This window comes from Acanthaster planci, linkage group LG07 (assembly GCF_054643075.1).
Source record: "Acanthaster planci isolate LZ-2023a linkage group LG07, COTS_SCS, whole genome shotgun sequence".
Taxonomy (NCBI): Eukaryota; Metazoa; Echinodermata; class Asteroidea; order Valvatida; family Acanthasteridae; genus Acanthaster; species Acanthaster planci.
In genome coordinates, this window is record NC_141783.1 from 7,412,244 (window position 1) to 7,431,884 (window position 19,641).

The 19,641-nt window shown below is 38.9% G+C and overlaps 1 protein-coding gene across 8 annotated transcripts in view; it reads right to left on the bottom strand.

Annotated features, from left to right (window-relative positions):
* Positions 1 to 19,641, bottom strand: part of LOC110985603 (beta-1,3-N-acetylglucosaminyltransferase radical fringe-like) — a 46,280-nt gene that overhangs the window by 17,331 nt on the left and 9,308 nt on the right. For 7 of the 8 annotated variants that reach the window (XR_015426004.1, XR_015426003.1, XR_015426005.1 and 4 more), the window contains exons 2-4: positions 7,591 to 7,639; positions 6,751 to 6,793; positions 272 to 331 (exon numbers count right to left, since the gene is read on the bottom strand). Coding sequence is in view for 3 of the 8 variants with exons in the window: in XM_087139361.1 (XP_086995487.1) it covers positions 272 to 331; positions 6,751 to 6,793; positions 7,591 to 7,639 (152 nt within the window). In the remaining 5 variants the exon portion in view is untranslated. Of the gene's footprint in view, positions 1 to 271; positions 332 to 6,750; positions 6,794 to 7,590; positions 7,640 to 13,986; positions 14,207 to 19,641 lie in introns of those variants that run through there. The other variant, XR_015426007.1, reaches the window with a different exon arrangement.

The window sequence follows — 19,641 nt, forward strand, 5'->3', positions numbered from 1 at the left end:
AGTATTACACCAGCATAATTTTCAGATGATTCGAGTGCCATGTGTTAACCTCAGCTCCTCAGCTCATGGCTGTAATCTCTTCTCCAGCCATTGTAAGATGTAGAAATTTGAAAAAATCGTAATTTCGAAACTAAAAATCCTACTTCAGAATCTACAAAAAAATCGGAATAATTCCACCGAAATCGGAATGGTTGGCAGGTATGTAATGCAGTAGTCTGTATACTTGCACACTTCTTTCATGACAAAATCTCAATTTAATTTCCAAACTCACCTTTTTCCCGATTCTAAAAATGTGTCGTATATTACAGCCACCTTACAGCACAGAGCCTGCCTGTGAACCAACAGAAAATATGTACACAGGGTGTTAAAAACACAACCCAAATACAAAATTCATTTACTCCCAAATCAATGGTCAGAAATCACCAATTTCCATGATACTTTCAGTAATTTAACACAAATCAGTTTTGTTCTGTCCAACAGAAGTTTAATCAGTTAATTTGGCAAAGGTACGCAATCACCATGAATTCAGATATTAAAGTATCAAGCAACTATTTCTTCCGTACTTCGTTGCATTTCTGTCTAGTTCTAAACTTCATGAAATTGATTGTTATTTGATTAAATGTAACTTTACAGCTTCAGAGATTAAAAACTTCATTTGAACTTGTGCAATTTACCTCATTCAGTTTGTAACAAAATGCTGATTTTATTTACTTCTGGAACATTAACCATTTGAACCATTTCAGGATCCTTTTTTGTTGATGAAAATAAAAGAGATTTAACCTAACACAACAGAAACCTACTCAGTTCAGTATCATTCTGTTGGCATTTTCAATGATCTCAGGTGTGAAGGATGTTAAATGGTGTAAATATTGCATTTTGATTGCTGTGGTCAATCCCATCGGACAGAATAAAAAAGCAGTTGTCTTACGTAATCAAGATTATCTTAGCAAGTTTCTTTCCAAGTTTTAATTTGATGCCAAAAAACAAATTTCTGACAAATATTTCAGGAGAATAATAACTGATAGTTTTGGGGTGTATTTTGGGGAAGAAACCTTGTATATCATATCCAAACAAACAAGTAAAAAACTAGAGGTTTTGTGGTTGTTACAGCAACAACCACAGAGCTGTTTCAGATTTCGAGTTGTCTAAATGATAAAAATAATTACAAAATAAAATATTGAAAATTCAATTAAAAAATCAGAAGATGACATCATCATAACGTCATCAATTTGGAATATTTCTTGTATTCAGGGTCTTTGTTGGCTGTATCTTTGACAATGATCACAGATGCCAAAGTTACCAAAATGGTGCCTTGATAACGTGTACAAAGACAATAGGCTTAAGTAAATATTGAAAAACCAATAATAAATCAGATGATGATGTCATCGTGACATCATCCATTTAGAATAATTCTTGTATCAGGGTTTTTGTTTGCTATCACTTTGATAAAGATCAAACACACGAGAATACCAAAATGATGGTTTGAAAACATGTCGAAAGTCAATGGGCTAAAAGCACATGCAGAAAAACTGCTCCTCTAAGTGCGTGTCACATGATTGCGGTCAAACTGAAAAAAATATGAAATATTAAATATTTTGACTCTTGGGTATATATGTAATGGAACAAAGGGAAAATTTAGTCTGGTTTCTCTGTCCTTCTCATAGTAATGTTGAGCCCAAGGTTAGGACAACTCACTCATTAGTGTGAAGTAGAAAAATGTGTACAAAACCTGTAGAGAAAAACTAAATTTATTCAAAATTCAATAATAAATCATGTGATTAAACTATCATGACGGATTTCTTCTAGGGCCATCCTTGGATGGTTGTCTGAAGGTCTGCCAAGTTTGAAGTCAATCAGATATACAAAACTACCAATGTCGACTAGTGGAAGAAAACATGTACAAACCCTGGGGGGGGAAATAGTCTGAAAGAGGCAAAGAAAAAGAAAAGAGAGATCATCTGTCTGTTTGCCAACAGAACAGAGGGCTTTTTCGCATCCCTTTCTTAAGTTGAACAACCAATCTACTGCACAAACCATATGGCGTAAATCTGTCATTATTACCATTTGGGTCCAAGGTTTCAACCCAATCAGGTGCGTACAACAGGAAATGATGCACTTTAAATGAGATGTAATTTGACTCATCTGATGGCATCATCATCACATTAGGTACCATTTCATCTAGAACACTTCCTTTCCTTGTCATCTCCAATGTTTGAAATCATTGAGATTTGTACAGTGTACTTCAGGAGACATAGGGCTTTAAAGAATGCACTTTCAATGTCACATGACTTGTCTCTTGATGACGCCAACATCACAAGGTTAAAATTCCTCTAAAGCACTCCCTTTTCAAGATATCTGCAAGCTTTAAACCGGATCGGACAAGGACTTCAAGAGATATAGGGCTTTAAAGAGTGCACCTTTAATGTCATGTGACTTGTTTCCTGATGACGTCATCATCACATGAGGTTAATATTCCTCTAAAGCACTCCCTTTTCAAGATATCAGCAAAATTTGAACTCGATGGGACATCTACTTCAAGAGATATAGGGCCCTGAAGAGTGCACATTTAACATCACGTGATTTATCCCCTGATGACGTCATCAGCATGAGTTCAACATTTGTCTGTAACCCTTCCCTTTCTAGTTATCTGCAAAATTTCAAACAGACAGGTCATATCCTTTAGGAGATCTAAGGCTTTAAAGTTTACAGATTTAATGCCAAGTCAAAAAAACGTGTACAAAACCTATGGGGAAAAATAAACTATTCAAAAATCGATACAAAATAAGATGCTGACATCATCCATCTAGTGCTTGTATCAGAGTCTTTGTTGGCTATCAAACATCACGAAGTTACCAAAATTGTGGCTCAAAAACGTGCACAAAGTCAATGGGCTAAAAATATGTGTGCAGAAAATTGCTCCTTTAAGTTCATGTCACATGATTTGCGTCTAAACTGAAGAAAAATTATGAAATTTTATTTGCTATTCTGACTCCTGGGTATCTTTGGAATCGGACGGAAGGGAAAATTTAGTTTGATTTCTCTTTCGTTCTGGTAGTAATGCTGGGTCGAAAATGCAATGAGGACTACTCACTCATTACGCTCGATAATAGTGTGTAGTGCAAAAACTTGTACAATCCCCATGGAGAGAAACTGCACCTTTAATCTCATGTCACGTGACCACTGATGATGTCGTGATGACGTACGTGTTCTGGAACCCACTTTATGTGGTGGAGTATGAATGTACACAAACACGAAATCAGTTAGATTGAAAAACGTCCTGAAGTATGCCTGTTGAAAAACGTGTACAAAACCTATGGGGCAAAATAAACTATTCATAAATCAATACAAAATAAGGTGATTATGTCATCATAAGGTCATAAATTTGGTAATGATTTTGCATCAGGATCTTTGCCTGTAACTTTGCTGTAACTTTGATGACAATTGAATATTGCCAAGTACCCAAAATCGTGCCTCGAAAATGTGTGCAAAGTCAATGGGGCTGAAATAAATATTGAAAAATCAATAATAAATCACTTGATGATGTCATCATGATGTCGTGTTTCTAGGACCATCTATGCATAAGGGTTCTTCATCGGTATAAGTTTGATGAAGATCCAAAGTTGCAAAAGCACTAAAGTCACGGCGACAAAAACGAATATCGCCAAGTACCCAAAATCGTGTCTCGAAAACGTGTACAAAGTCAATGGGGCTGAACTAAATATTGAAAAATCAATAATAAATCAATTGATGACTTCATAAATTTGGACGTATCTTTGCATCAGGGTCTTTGTTGGCTGTAACTTTGGTTACAATTGAAGATCGCCAAATCACCAAAAGAGTGTCATGAAAATGTGAACAAAGTCAATGGGCTGAAATAAATTTTTAAAAATGAATAATAAATTAGTTGATGACATCATTTATCCCTTTTGCCGTTCCATGCAATGCGATCTGCTCTTGGCACCACATGCTCAGTATTTTGCCAGGCCCTGAGTATATGCCGTACGCACGGTGTGCTGCCGGCCACACGTTACAGGCAGATATTAAGCGTCCATGCAAACAGTAGCCAATCCACAGTACACGAAAGGGATTTTCGAGTTCGCAAATATTGCAAGGGGGTTTTCGTCGTTGGCGCTTCATCTGTGTGAAGAAGTACACCACTTAGGCACGTCATGCAGTTGACTGCAATGTTTTGGCTATCATCTAATGAACAATTCATGCTGAACGATTCACGCATCTGTTACAGTTGATTTTTTACTGAATTTTGCAGAATAAAAGAAGTTTTCATAATAACTTCCGATCTGATGACGTCATTGGCCTCGAATCTTACAAACAAACTTCACCACAGACATCTACCGGTATTCAAAATGCATTTTGCAAAATTGTTAACTAATATCGTTAGAGAGTGCTCGACAATTACGTCATGACATCAGTAGATGATTTGAAGAATACTCTACCCAAACAGACTAAACCATTGAAAACAACTTGATACCTATTACCACTTTTAAACAATAAGCCCACTTGCGGTTTCAACTGGAAGGAAGGGTCACGTGATTTGACCCACAGGAGATGAATTGAAGACCCGATTTTACTCTGGCATTTGCCGCAAACAGAATTTTGCGGGAGGCCACGGTTGATTTTATATGAATTTTTACAACATTAACATAAAATTTAAATATTTAAAAATTTAAGAATAAATGACAACTAATAATTACTTTCGTATTATCTTCGCCTTAAGGTCTGTGCCTGGGGTAACTTTGATGAGGATCAAAGATAGTTAAGTTACCCAAATGATACCTCAAAAACGTGTACAAAGTCAATGGGCTGAAATAAATATTATAAAATCAATAATAAATCACTTGATGACGTCATCATGACGTCTTTGTTCTAGGACCATCTATACACAAGGGTCCTTCATTGGTGTAACTTTGATGAAGATCCAAAGTTGCTAAGGGATTAAAGTCGATGGTGGAAGACACACATACAAAACAAAGGGGATTTGGGGGGAGAAGTCGTCGGAAGAAAAAAAAAACAGAAGTAATGACCTGCCGAGACAGCTAAAAAGAAAAAAAACAAAAACAAGAGCTGTTTCGCTGAAACGCTGAAACAGCTAATAAAAACAAAACAACAAAAAAGAAAAGCAAACCCAAAACATTTCAATCAATTCATATTTGCACACATAGCAAAAATTTACCACACTTTATTTTGTTTTTACACTATTCAACTCTTTCTGAATTCATAAGAGTCCAGTTTCTTTATTGATCTTCTTGACTTTGGTCGAATTGATTTTGATATAACATTCCAGTGTTACATGTTTATATCACAAGCATCAGAACATTTTCTTGAAGATTATGAAGCACTGGCAATTTGGCAGCAATAATGACAGGCCAACTTTTTTTTCCTTTGAGAATCAGAGCCTGAGTAACTCCAGCAAGATGTTCTCTGATTCTTTCTAAATATACACACCCCCAAGTAATAAGGAAAGAAACCATCTGTCATATTTTGACAGCTTCAGTATCCAAAAAAACTCATTGGGATATCACACACAAAAGCTCTCCTCAATCGTAATTGGAATTTGGAAATCTCGGGAGAGATGCACTCATCAAAACAGGCTTGGAATGTCACGTTGGCTGGCGATGTTGGGAAATGGATATTTGATGCTGGGAAATGGATACTTAAGACACGATACCATCTAAAAAAAGATAAGCATTACATCATCGTTAGTGATGGAACACATGTATGGCTGACTCACCGTGTTCAAATCTGTCAATCTGCCTCCAACATACCAATTTACGTTCAAGTAAACACATTTATTTTGATTGGATAGTTACAAAAATGCTTGTGTCTTTAAAGTGGTAGATGTGATGATGGAAAAGACATTCATGGCATTATGGGGTGGCACTCTGGACATGGGCATCACTAGAATTTATATATTTTGGGAAAGAGGAAGGAGATGAACACATGGTTGTTCTGCTGTGGTATAAAAATCACAACTGAGGGTAAGAAATTTGGCCAAACTCTCTGCTTGCATGGTCTGAGCAGATGAAAATAACAGACATGGAATAAATAAATGTTCTGTTTTTCTCTGAGGCTGAATATGTTTATGGTCACTCAAAGAGTAAACTCAGCTAGAGAAGAGTCATGAAGGTTGGAGTCATTGCTATTTTATGGTATAGTGGTACATGTAACTGCACAGTACCGATTCCTGAGACAATTTCCTCCCTGTAAGAGGTGGAAAACATTTGCAATTTGTCAGGCAATTGCATGTCTGTACAACAGTCAACAGCATACTCCTAATATAAGAGCACTTCTAGTTGAACTTTCCACGTCTAGAATAACTGGCGAGTAAAAATGTCAATGTTGACACAGCAGGCACTGTGAATATCGATTGCAGTATGCACAATTTATTAAACACTGTAGTTACATTTTTGACTAAGGCAGCAGGCATCAGCAGCTACTGCATGTAAAACATGTCTAGCAATTTCCAAATATTCAATCAATGATGGTTTCAAATATGCAAAATTATGCAAATATGCAAATTATTTGGAACTGGACATTACTATGCTGGTGATTACACTAATGGTAGTGTTGGAAGTGACATTGACTGTGATATTAGATATGAGGGCGGTAACCTTGACTTTGGGGCTCATGGTTCGGAATGACAAGCATGATGATAACTCAATTCACAACTGGCAATCAGAAAAAATAAAATAAACAACTCAAACTGCATACAACCATTTACAAGCCACCTACCTAGAGTGAAGAGCTGGGCATTTGGTATTTATCAAGTGGTCTCCTGAAATTGATGACAAAAACATTATACACATACAGATAATTCTAAACATTTGAATAGTTGCTACACTGAAGAGAAACTATCCTTAACAGCCCAAAAGATGAAAAACACTATCCGCCCCAAGCTGAAGTGCACCCCCAAGCGGCAAAAGAAAGACGGTTGTAAGTATTCCAAGCGGGTTCTTCCAAACGCTCTGCGTTTACGCAAAGACCATATATTAAGGAATAAATTTGTTATGTGTATTCAGCCTACTCCGTATCAAACGCGCCATTGATATCCATTATAAACGCGGGCCTATGCAGTGAGTACCAAAAAAAAAAAAAACCACAACCTTCTTTTGTTGCGCTCAGAGCGGATAAGGATTCCCAACTTTTGTAGCCTTTCACAGGTTGGTGGGCTGTTGGCAGGGGGAAGGGGAATGAATGAACTGTCTCCTTTGGTGACAGTTGTGTTTGGCAAGGGCAGTAAGACTGCACCACTTTAACACGTATTCTGCCAGAATGCCTTAAACTGCCCTTACCCCATCACAAGGATGGTTTTGAACCTATCTTCATCCAAAACAATGGGTAATGTTGATATTTCCAACTTTTTTAAGGGCTACAAACATCAACATGGAATTGATCAAAGTCAGTTTCAAGACTTATTCAAATACCTATTCAAGTGTTTTCCTCCGACCTCTACACTTATAAAAACCCTAACTTCATAATTACTGAACTGTGTGAAAACCCTACCAACATCCAACTGTCTTGCATCAAGAGAGAGAAAGCTGAACTAAGATTGACTGCAGGGCTGTCACTCACCTAATACTTGTTGGTAATGAGGGTCATCTTGGTCAGTGAAGAAATAGGTCTGAAATAGAAAACAAATGGCCCAAATGAAATTGGACTTTGGTAAAATAACAAAACAATCAACCGTTGCTCACTCCGGATTGTAGACTATCTATATGCAGGCAAAGAGATCCCAGTTCTCCAGTTTGACCCTTTCTGTGGTGGTGGACATGTTTTGAAATTAAATACTGACGTCTTAATGCAGTGCACAAAAATCTCTTTGATTTCCTGAAAAGTGGTTTGTACATAGGCATACATTGTACATGTAGTGCATTTCATGGCATGAGTTACATGTACATTGCAAGTGCTCAAAACCAATGCAGAGAGAACTTAATTCTGGAAACTATGCATGCTGATTGAATGCTGTGACTGAATATCTGTTAAGTGTTGAATTGCAATTACTGTTGGATTAATGTAAAATGACTTTAAACTACTATTTACATCTTGTTTATAGCCTTTCTGAGGGCTGAAGCTTCATTTGAGGGCTTTCTACAAGCTTTTGAAAGAAAGGGAAAAACACCCCAAAAAATTGTTCATTATTTGGGGGGGGGAACGGGTTCCCATTGGTCCTACCTCCTGGATCTGCCCTCCACTGAGTAGGTTGCTTACTCTAGGAGGGATCAGTCATTACAGGATTTATCAAAGCATCATACTGTCAGATGTCACAGGAACAGATAAGAGATGTATGCACTGCATGAAGGAAAGAATGAGCTTTCTGTATGACTTGCCAATGAGTGTAACAGGCTTGAATGGGCTTGCCACTTTGTAGTGAGGCACTTTTGATCCTTATCTTAACCTCAGCATATCAAAGTACATGGATGGGTTCATGTAATTACACCGCAGTCATCAAGGTATCGGGAAATTCCCTCTGACAATGAACTCCCTCGGACTTTCTAAAGAAGGGAATGGGTGATCACTCATATCATTCTAGCCTGCAGACATCTACGTCAATTCAACCTGACACTACACTGCTCCCATGTAAAAAAGGTATTCGTTTGTACACAAGATCTGTCCTACACAATTTCCAAACACTTTTGTTTGCTTGTTTTGATTCAGGAATCCAGGGTCCCAAGAAAAGTACCTCCAGGGTCCCATAAAAGAAGACTGGGAGTTCTGGTTTCCCAAATCAATTTTTTTGTTAATGGAGTTTGAGGACTATAAACTTGCAACAACTCATTAACTCCATTTTCCCAAATACCCAAGGAATGTTTCACAGGTTAGACAATCAGAGAGAGTGGTTCACCAGATGTGATTAAGATGTGGACATTGAGAGAAGAGGAAATTGGTTTTTCATGTATTAAGGACTGTAAAACCAACATCGTTTTCTTTTCAACTTATCATTTCAAGGTTATTTTATTTTAAAAATGTAACAATTTTCATTCTTAAGCCTCTCAGCAGCAGAAGCATCCTTTTCACTGTCTTGCATTTTCACATTTGACAGCGTAAAAGGCCACATCCTATCCAGTAAGAAGTCAGGATTTTCATATGCCTTTCTGTTATAACACCTAGCTTAAACCCAAGACCCCGGCCCCCCACTTTCAACAATCAGTTCCCTCCCCAGTGACCCTATTTGCTACCCATTCAGACCCCTTTTGTGGCACTTTTCAAATAACGTTCCCATTGTGGTGACATTTCCCAAATAAGCCCTAAAAACTCCCAAGGCCTGACAGAGTACAATAGGATTTGCACAACACTGCCAATATTATTCTACCTTTCACAATCACAGGTGAACCCACCCTGCTTAAACTGGTTAATACCCTGGGCAACATAACATGCCCCATGTTACCCTGACCTAATCTGTTGAACTTTATTTAGAGCTTATATTAATACATTATCTCCCAATCATTTTTAATCTTATTTCCACACCCTAATGACAATAGGTCATCCTCAAATCCCTTCATTCATCCAAACTGTCCCCAACTACCATTAAAAAATCTGAATTTTTCCAAGCACCTGATAACAAAATGTTCTCACCATTCTTTAAATAGTTTGATAATTCACAGCCAGCTGTAGTCCTTTCTCAATACTTAAAAATGATCTTACAGTTAATCAGGGTATTATGTAACCTCTACAATATCCCTCTAACTTAAAAGGGTTGTTCAATGAACTCGTCAGACCTTGAGCAAGTCTGGATCAGATTGTGCCCTCAATCCTCAACAAAAAAGTCATCAAAATTTCAATGCAAGTACAGCTGCAATATTCAAGAAACAACAAGGAAGTACTTTCAGGTATATTTACATCGGTACTCAAAAAGCAAATAAAAAAATCCACTGAAGGCATACCAAAGGTGTTCTCATTAAGTAACAAAATGCATTTCATGCGAGTGCTGAAATTTCAGCAAACCTGACCAGACAAATCAATTCGTGTTAGTTCCACACAACAGACAGCCAAAGAGCACTGCACTTTTGCAGTATGCTCCCCCCCATTTAGCGCGTGCCTGCCCGTCAATTTCACAGAAATTCACATTCAGACCATTTCCTATTAATAGCAACTGTGCCTCCTGGCTAACAACTACTCATGAATGTCGTCTCCCTCATTCCCTGTAACTCTCCGTGTCAAATGCCACATACCTAGATCTGCAGAGTGCCTGCCAGGTTTCCCTTCAAATCACTTGTAATACAGATGCGCCAAATCACTGATTAAAATTGTACACCTTCTTACGAAGGACTGGGGTGAAATAAACAGGCTTGGGAACACAAACAGCCCACCATCCCACAAGAACAGCTGTGATTTGCCACTTCTGAATTCAGACATCTACTGGTTTTGGTCCGAGTCTCCTCACCAGTTCTGTGTTCTTCCTTCCTCCCCCCCAACACAAGAATTCTCCACAACTTCTGTTTAAGACACCATCAACTTCAACCTGATCCCAAGATGTGAAAACAAAGCGACACCACTATTGCCATCATTGTGATTTTAATTCAATTTTATTATTACTTTGATTTTTTCAATCATTCTTTTATGTCCTGACAAAAGAAACCCAAGGTACAAACATCTCAATCATTGAAATTATCAATGCCGTACACCTAGGTGTAGCTATCAATCTCAGAGGCCTAGCACTTGAACCTTTCCAGAGGAAAATGAACAGTGTGGCATTTTCATCTTGGCACACAAAGCCAGAAAGTCCAGCATCACAGTCAATGGTTCATGCTTTGAGTACACACACTGCAGAGATATCTTTGATGTATCCACCAGCCCTACACCCTAACCACTCTCCCTTGGTCACACAGACATGTATCCTCCCAAATCTGGCAGGATTTACGCCCATGTTTGACACTTCGAGACTGCTTCAAGAATAAATGGAAAAACAACAGCAAAGAAAGTAATTGATGTGTGCGTGTTCATTTTTTTCCTTCCACGTCAATGAAAAATTACTGTTTTGGTAAACGAATTAGTACGCCACGAGGATGCCCTTTAAAATGAGTTTGCTTGCATCAATGAACATTTTATTTCAAACTACGAGTTATAATATTTTCAATCAAAACATTCTGAACAGCTGACTAAGGTTGTTTAAAATTGTAATCGAAAAGAAATATAAACTTGTGCACAGTTTCTAGGGATTCTTCCAGTCTCGCCGGTTTGTTATAGAGCACAGTTTAATACTTTTGAAATCAGATTATGCTTATCTGGATATTTTATGGATGGAGCATCAATTTCCTGATGATGAAAACACAAGCTAAAATGTGGACCCTTCCACCAAAGCAAACATTTTGTACCGTTTATGTGAAAATAGCTGCACAAAAAAATAAAAGTTGTGTTGGGCGGTGGTCACTTTTTAAAACAGAGACTTTAATAGGCTGCATCTAAATCTTTTGTCTAGAGCTAGGTCTAGGTCTTCCCTCCACTGGAAATGTGCGGAGACGCCTAGACAACAGACCTAGCTGAGCTTTGGAAGCCCGTGTCAGACATGGCCTAACTTCAGAGTTGACAAAGTACACTTCATGAACCCATATCTTACATATGAGAAATTGTACTCTCGTCTATTCACCTCAATTTATTCCTTTGTGAAATGCAAAAACTAGGGAAATGGTTTCAGCAAGGCAAACGCCGCAGCTATTGCGTGTGCCAGGTGCAAAATTGTTCTGTTAAACACACAGGGTTAGTTTTGTCTCTTTGTGAAAATGAAAAATCCCAGGTCAGGAAAGTGTTGCTCTATGTTGTTCAACATCATCACCATGGAGGATTTGTCTCTTCATGAAAACAAACAAGGAAGTTTAGCTGCATTTTGCCCTCAGCATGACAGAGGTCACTGTGATCAGCTGATTTCAATGATTGTTATCAAAATAAATTCACCAAGTTAGTCAGCATCGGAGAGCATGGTTGACTTGACCAAAAATAAAAAAAAATTAAAAACCCGAAAACGTGATGATTTTTGGTCACATTTATCTCTTCATGACAACACTAACAATTTGTACATTTCCAGTAGGCACAGTGCCGAAGACCTACAAAAATACTAGTGTGCCCATACATTCCCTCTACAAGCACACCCTGGAAGTCCTACACCCACAACAATGACCACTCCCACACGAGATTTAGTTATAATCTCTCTTCGACTTTCTCTTTGGGGAAAGTTTCAAACCAGCTAGTGGCTTTTGTCTGTCATGTATTGTACCACTGGTCATCAACACCAACTGCAAAGTTCTGGTGGAACACAGATGCCTGGGCCAGAGTATCCCCTAGGAGGGCATGTTCTGGGGACTGTGACCAGAAACATGAGGGTCATTCCATGAGATTGGGGCGCAATTTGTGACAGTGTCAATTGTTACATGGGTTCTGTAAAAATGAACAGCTCTATTTCCCTGCATGTGGATTCCAGCATGCATGCCATGAAGGACTGACTTCCACAGCTTCCTGAGGCCCTGGCTGGCCTGAGACAGGACATTAGGCAGGGTCAGTGCATGTTCAGCTCTAGGCCTGTACAATGGTCACTGCTGATGGACATTCAGGAAGTACAGGAAGTGATTTGCAAGGTTCCTTATGAGCACAGACAGGGAAAAAAGCTACAGGTAAGGTCTGCCAAAAGAAGGCACTGGGACAAAGGTTCAAAACTTTACAATGACAACAGAAGGCCCATACATACTCAAATGTGCGAGGACTTTCTGATTTTAAAAATGTGGAAACTACATACCCGATGAGTTTCGTTGATTTAAAGCACTGACAAATTCACTGTCCAGACTTTAACAAAATAAATGTACCAGAAATGTGCTTGATGAATGGCAGTGAACTGGCAGAGGGGAAAAAGAAACATAAGGTATGTCAATAAAATAGCGGATCCAGAACTCTGAAAGAAGGACAAAGATTTGATTTTTCAAAGGGGCACCTGGCAGCTGCCTATTATGGGCTCCAATACAGGTATGGCCAAGTTACAGGAAAAGTTGCACAATACACCGACATTTATTTGTATAATCAGACAAGCATATATAGTTTACTATGATTTACTGAAATTGTTTGAAAGGACGTAAGTTTGCCGTCAACATAATGCATTTTGCAAGCTTTCTCCCAGCTTCAAGAAACTACAATGAATAAACAATGTTTACCTGACAATAAACTGACGTTTTTTTGGGGGGGGGGGACTTCTTTTAACGTGAATAAAGAGCTGAATGTTTCTGCTGGGCAGGGTACCAGTACCAGCTTTGCTCCCTGGCACCTCAGCAGGAAAAAAGTCATGTGTTAAAATGAATTCATGTTTGATCGGCAAAAAATTTCATTATGTGTACTCCTAAAGGTCAATCCATTGTGCTAGTATACCTTCTCCACCAGAGAATTCATGTATTCATTCAGAGTTGGAACAATAAACTGCCAAAGAAACGGAAATTTGCAAGAGCCTAATGTAAAAATTCAAGCAGTTTTTTCTGCAAATGGGATGATACCACAGTTTTGCTGACGATTATGTAAATTTGTATTAGTATAAAACCAAAACGGATCCAAATTAAAGTACAAATTAAAGCTATCAAAAGTAGAATTGAAAATGAGGTTAACTGAAACACAAAAGTGCAATTCAAGTACTAGTAAAATAATTCTATTTCGCGGTCCCCTTAAGTCTAGGACTGAGTCAATTTGAATAGTTCACTATTCGAATATTTGACCTTCACTACAATTAAATATTCAAATATTCAGTCATGCCGACTGGCAGATACATGTACTTGATGAGCAAACCATATACAAACTCAGTTGCACTAACACACACAATACAAATCTTATTACATGTAAAACCAAACAAAAAGAAAATTCTCCCTTCCTTTTCATGCATTTTCCATTCGAATATTCAAATTTGGAAAATAACATTTGAATATTCAATAATTGTGCAAAATGATGCTGTTGGCTTTTTGTTTCCACACACTTGGACCAAATCCAATAAGAGTGCTGCATTACCTGACATTTCGCCGGGAAGCTCAGCACCCAAGTGCCAGGCCTGAGCATTGGATCTGATCATGTGCATGAGTCTGCTGTTTTCTTCTTGCCCAACAATACCTCCTCGTCCAAAATGGCTGATTTTCAGAGACTACTGACGTGTTCAGCAATTTTGATCAGATTGATGAAGTCACAAAGTTCGTGGACTTCCTGTAATGTTTATGAAACAACTTTTCAAGGTTAAGAACTTGGGCCTACTATTCCAAGTCTTTTCTTGCTTCCCAGAAGGCATGGAAAAAAATACATCACTAGCCTACAGCATATGTGTAGATGGTTGCACACAAAAAATGTTCACATGCTCTCTGGGGTTGGATTGGTTGAGACATCCAACTCTTGACCTCCAGACTATTGCCAACCAGCCTATGTCATCCAACAGTCAACAGACTTTCAGTCCACCTACACTGTACTGGGTCCAACCAAATTTTGTGTACTCAAAATCAGGTCTGTTCGGAGTGGGCCTCGGAGAACCTACACATGGCAAAATAAACCAAAGATAAGATTGTGCACCCAGGATGGGTCTCCGAACACCGGGGATCCATTCAGGGACCCATTCCCAACTATGGGACCATGTATCTTAAAATGGCCTTAATTTACTTGGTAAATTTTCAGACCAGGACTTTTTTTTGGGGGGGGGGAAGGGGAAAACTTAAAAGAAAAACAAAATCAGGCTTCCTGGAATATTCTGGCAAATTTTCGTAATCATGAACTATTTAGGTAAATTGAAATGCAAGCTTTCATACTATTTCTTTTTTCATTAATTTTGACTTTGGGTTGCTTTTTTGGATATCTGGTTTTTACTTCAGTAGGATATCCACAATTCCTGAACTACTTGAAAGGCCTACCACTAACCAAAAACACCTCACATTAATCTACATTCTGCTTTCTCTGCAATGCCTATCCACCCTATTAAAGGTCTGCAGTGCATGTACAACAGCCATCATGATCCTCAAATTCACTCCAGCCAGACAGTCTCCCATCAAAATAACTCCCTCATGTCTAGCCGCAAACAAAAACACCCAATTTACTGGGAATGGGAAATAACTGAAGGCATGGGTCATGCAAAGCTTTAATTTACTGTCCAAATGGATGCACTCTTACACTGCTGACCCCAGAAATGTCAGGACGACAGTGCGTCAGAAATAAATTCAAGACAAATGATACACTCGCGCTCCTGATACTCTTCAATCAAGCTGGGGATTTAGGAAATTTTTTTCTCTGTATAGCTGCCCAAGCCATATGTTGAAGAGAAATTTCTTTTGTTTGGACCTCAGTATTTGTAAATACAGTAAAAATTGGCATGATCAGGAAAGTCTGAGACAGCTTTATACCATAAAGGTTTATAGCAAGGCAAAATGATACATCAGAGGTCCTAAGGCACTGCCAATACTGTCACCTTTGTGTATCTGGTCCCACAAATGGACTAAATCACTGCTTATCTGCTGAAGTACAAAGCCATACAGATAATACTTGTAATATGCTTTTAAAAATCTTGAACGGTTTTTTACCTTGGTGTTTTTACATTATATAGTTTTCCTTGGTATTTTTCATTTGATTTTGCCATGATTGTGTCATGTCATTCTTTTTTCCAGTTCTTATAATTTCCCAAACTGGTGGTGTTTTTTTTTTTTATTTTGTGCACTGTGTACTTTACCCATTTAACATACATGAGGTGCTACATTTAAGTCTTCTCAATTATTTATCATAAAATGTATTTAACCCTAACCCCCTAGGTGTATGTAAAATCACACTGAAATTGGAGGATTTGGGACTGTAGAGGGTTTGCCGGCATATAGCACATATGTTAACACTGTATTCTCAGTGCTTGTCCAAGAGTTGGTGAAAAAATTCACAAGCTTTACTCAGGTGGGCCTCTCAGACAAGCACTGAGAATTCATACATGTACACGTCATACAGTGTAAGGGCAAAACCTGTAAGTAAAAATGAACAGCTCCCTGACGCAAAGTACATATGTACATGTACCAGTATATCATCTGTTAAACCTGACCTAAACTGACCAGCCGACCCTCGCAAGCACGGTGGTCGAGTGTACTAGAAAGCAGGAGGTTGTAGGTTCGAAGCCCACCTGAGTAAGCTTGTAAAATTTTCATTAACTCTCGGACCAGCACTGAGAATACAGTGTTATTTCATATACGTCACTTTAAGGACAAAACCGATAAATGAAGTATGTTTTCCTTTCAACAAGTCATCTGTGCCTTGAATATATTTCAACAGTCAGTCAGATCCCTGGAGGCACCCACTGCCATCACCATTGCTCTCTTTTTCTTTTCTTTTTTTGGCAGTGACTGAAATCTGAACCCATTCCTGTGAAAATAAAGAATATTCACGAATACAATAAGAATACAATATTGTCCAAAGCAAGAAGTGGATTCAAACTTTCAGCAGTCTTTGATCCTGCGCAAAAATTGTGTTTCCCCAATACATGCCTTTTTCCCTCAGCTGAATGGATTCCTCAATTTCTGAATCATGCCTTCAGGCAAATCCAAGATCAATACCCTCTAAGTTCAATGAACACCAGCACTGTCCGCCTGCCTGACTCCCCAATCCAACTTCTGCATACAATTCCTGAGCAGCAAAGGTGTCAACCAACCAAAAAAGTCATTCCAAGTATTTACCCACTTGAAGGGTCAAAACGGTTCACTAGTCTGACTTGTTTACCAAAATAAAATAAAAGGAAGAGAAAAAAAATGGTGGTCTGAATATCGAAAATTAAAATCCAAGTGTCAAAAGCATTATGACTAACGGTACATGGTTAAGATGATTGATGAAAACAATCGACACTTTGGATGTGGTCCATGAAATATAAAGTGCTGTTTTTGTGGAGGTAACCAATTTTTCTGGGGGCTAGCTCCATTGCTTGATAATTGTGGTAAAAAAAGATTTCTATTTGTGGTAAAAAAGCTGTTTCCCCAAAGCATAAAGGCTATAAATGGCAAACTCTTCTACACTTATGTACATGTACAATGTATATAGTAAATTCCATGTCTTAAAAGTTAATTTTGGGGGGCCAAAATGAAATGTTTTTTGCTAGGAAGTGTTCAACTAAAAGAAACATTGGCATTGGCAATTCTCCTTGTTAATTTTATTCTGCAATTCCATTGCAAATAACCTTTGATGTTTCCTTTCCATTTCATTGTACCGTACTGGCCCTACGAATATTTGAATCGACAAATAAATCCTTGAATTCAATAACCAATCAAATATGCGGTAAGTGATTGAATATATGAATATTATATATTTGGCACAGGCCTACCCGTTTTTTTCATAAATGCTACCAGTATATCCACAACTCGAAGCAGACTACCAACAGACAGTTTTGGTACTCCAAACTTCTTTGAAGGAATCAATACACACTCATGCACACACAATGTATCCCAACAATTGTGTTCCGAACATTTACGGGTATCAACATTTATGGGTATCATTCATTGAATGGGCCCAGTGTGATGGATTACAAGTAACTAGACCATTTGATGAAAGGCTGCCGACATACATGTAATGTGCACAAAGAGATGCATCATGTCGTGTCACTGGCACATTTTGACTTCAATAGCTCACTCGAACAATCCAGTGACATCTGCCACAAACACTTCCACGTTAAGTACAGGCTGGAACATTTTGATTTCAACAGCTCACTTGAACAATCCAGTGACATCTGCCACAAACACTTCCATGTTAAATACAGGCAGGAACATTTTATCCTTGAATAAAGGAAACAAATTTCAAGAGCCCTCACATATAAGCAGGAAGTGGCACAAAACATGTTACAGCCCGTTCCCACTTGATCCACCAATTGGGGGATCTGATCCACCTTTTGCCAAATTGACGAATCAGATTGGCGGATCACGATCAGATGGGAAAAGGTGGATCTGATCCAGCAATTTGACCTGTCAACATCCGTCCGTGCACGAGTGGTGCGAAATTTTTGCGGTCTGATGGACAAAGAAATGTTTTTTGGCGTGTAGCTCATGTGAATTTTTTAACGTGCACAGCATGCACAATAAACAACTGCTGAACTACGGACTAGCAAAATGTGTCACCACGTATGCGCAGTGCATGCATGCTGCAATGTGCCTTGCCCTTTCACAATTTTCATTGCGCATTCGTCCTTTCTTAACCTTTTTCATTTGTGTAATTTCACTTGCTTTCCATCAAAAACTAATTCCGTGTTTGCGTATAGCCCGCAACGTGTGACAGAGTATCAAAAACGGAAGCAAAGTTTGAAGAGACAACATACTAGGCTGAACATTCGGTCTGATTCAAGGTCGTCACGTCAGTAGAACTCCCCACCCAAAACACCGCAGGGTCACAGGCATGCTGCCCCAGCACGCCACACTGCCACAGAGCGCGCGTTCAGCAAGCTACATGTAGCACATGCGCAATACTGAACTCAGTGACCTTTCGGGCTCGACATTTCCGTCCGAAAAGTGGAAACGCGACTTGCGGTTTCGTTGCGGTAAGATAACGATCACACCAAAATGCTGGATCAAGATCCACCTTTTCCCAATTCAAGTGGGAACGCGCTGTTGCTAAAAGGCAGCTTAACCAAAACAAATAATAAAACAAATAAACACCTGTTCCACTCACAGTCAACGCAGGGTCTGCTCTTTCTACATCACAGTCTTATTTTTGACTGGTAAAACTATGGCTAGTCACCAGTACAAAATTGGAACAACTAACTAAGGGTTCAATAGTATTGACAAATCTAATGCAGTAAATGAATGCACCATATACATGTAACAAACACCACTACTTAATTTTTATAACCAATGAAAATATGACTTCGAAAGTAATCCGGAATGTATGCATATACCTTTTGACATAAAATGTAACACCAACCAAGGGTAATATTCAAGGGTACACTCTGGCCGCCCTAAGAATAGCAGGCAATGAGAGAGCAATCTATTCAGCCAGCACCTCACTGTCCTCATGACCTCTGATACAAGGTCCTCTTACTAGGAAAGCACACAAAGAAGGGCAGGGAAGTGGGGACAGTTTCAGAATCTTGGCATGTGTTGCCTGTCATCATGTCTTAAGGTTTCCTAGTCAGAGAAACCGGGAGGGACTTGGACTCTGATCTTTCTCAGAGCTGGAATCACTATCAGTGAATAATTAAAGAGAATGGCCAAGCTGCCACAGTCTCCAACTCATGATCACAGCCCAGGGGAGGGTGGGGGGGGTTGTTGTCCACGGGCAAGCCACTTTATTCCTCCTTGTCTCTCTCTTTGAACCCAGCACTGCTACCCTGGGAACAACCTGCCTTGGACTGACACATCAATGCCCAGGAAACAGCGAACAGTGGCAAGATGAGTCATATCGGCATGAAACTCTGAAAGCACTTCAATACATGGCTCTACTTCTTACAGTGCATTTCCTCATGTTTGAAATATGAGAGGTTCCCAGAAATGCTGGAATGTTTTCAATCCAGACTTTTGAAGAGCTAGAGGGGCGTTGGGTTGGCCAAGGTGACAAAGTTATTTATGCAGAGAGCAAAGGCTTTAAGTGTAACAAGAACTGGCACAAAGTAATGTTGTATGCAGGCCTCAAAGCAGTACTAGCCCGCCGTACAGATTCTAGCGAAAAATGCTTCGACTACCT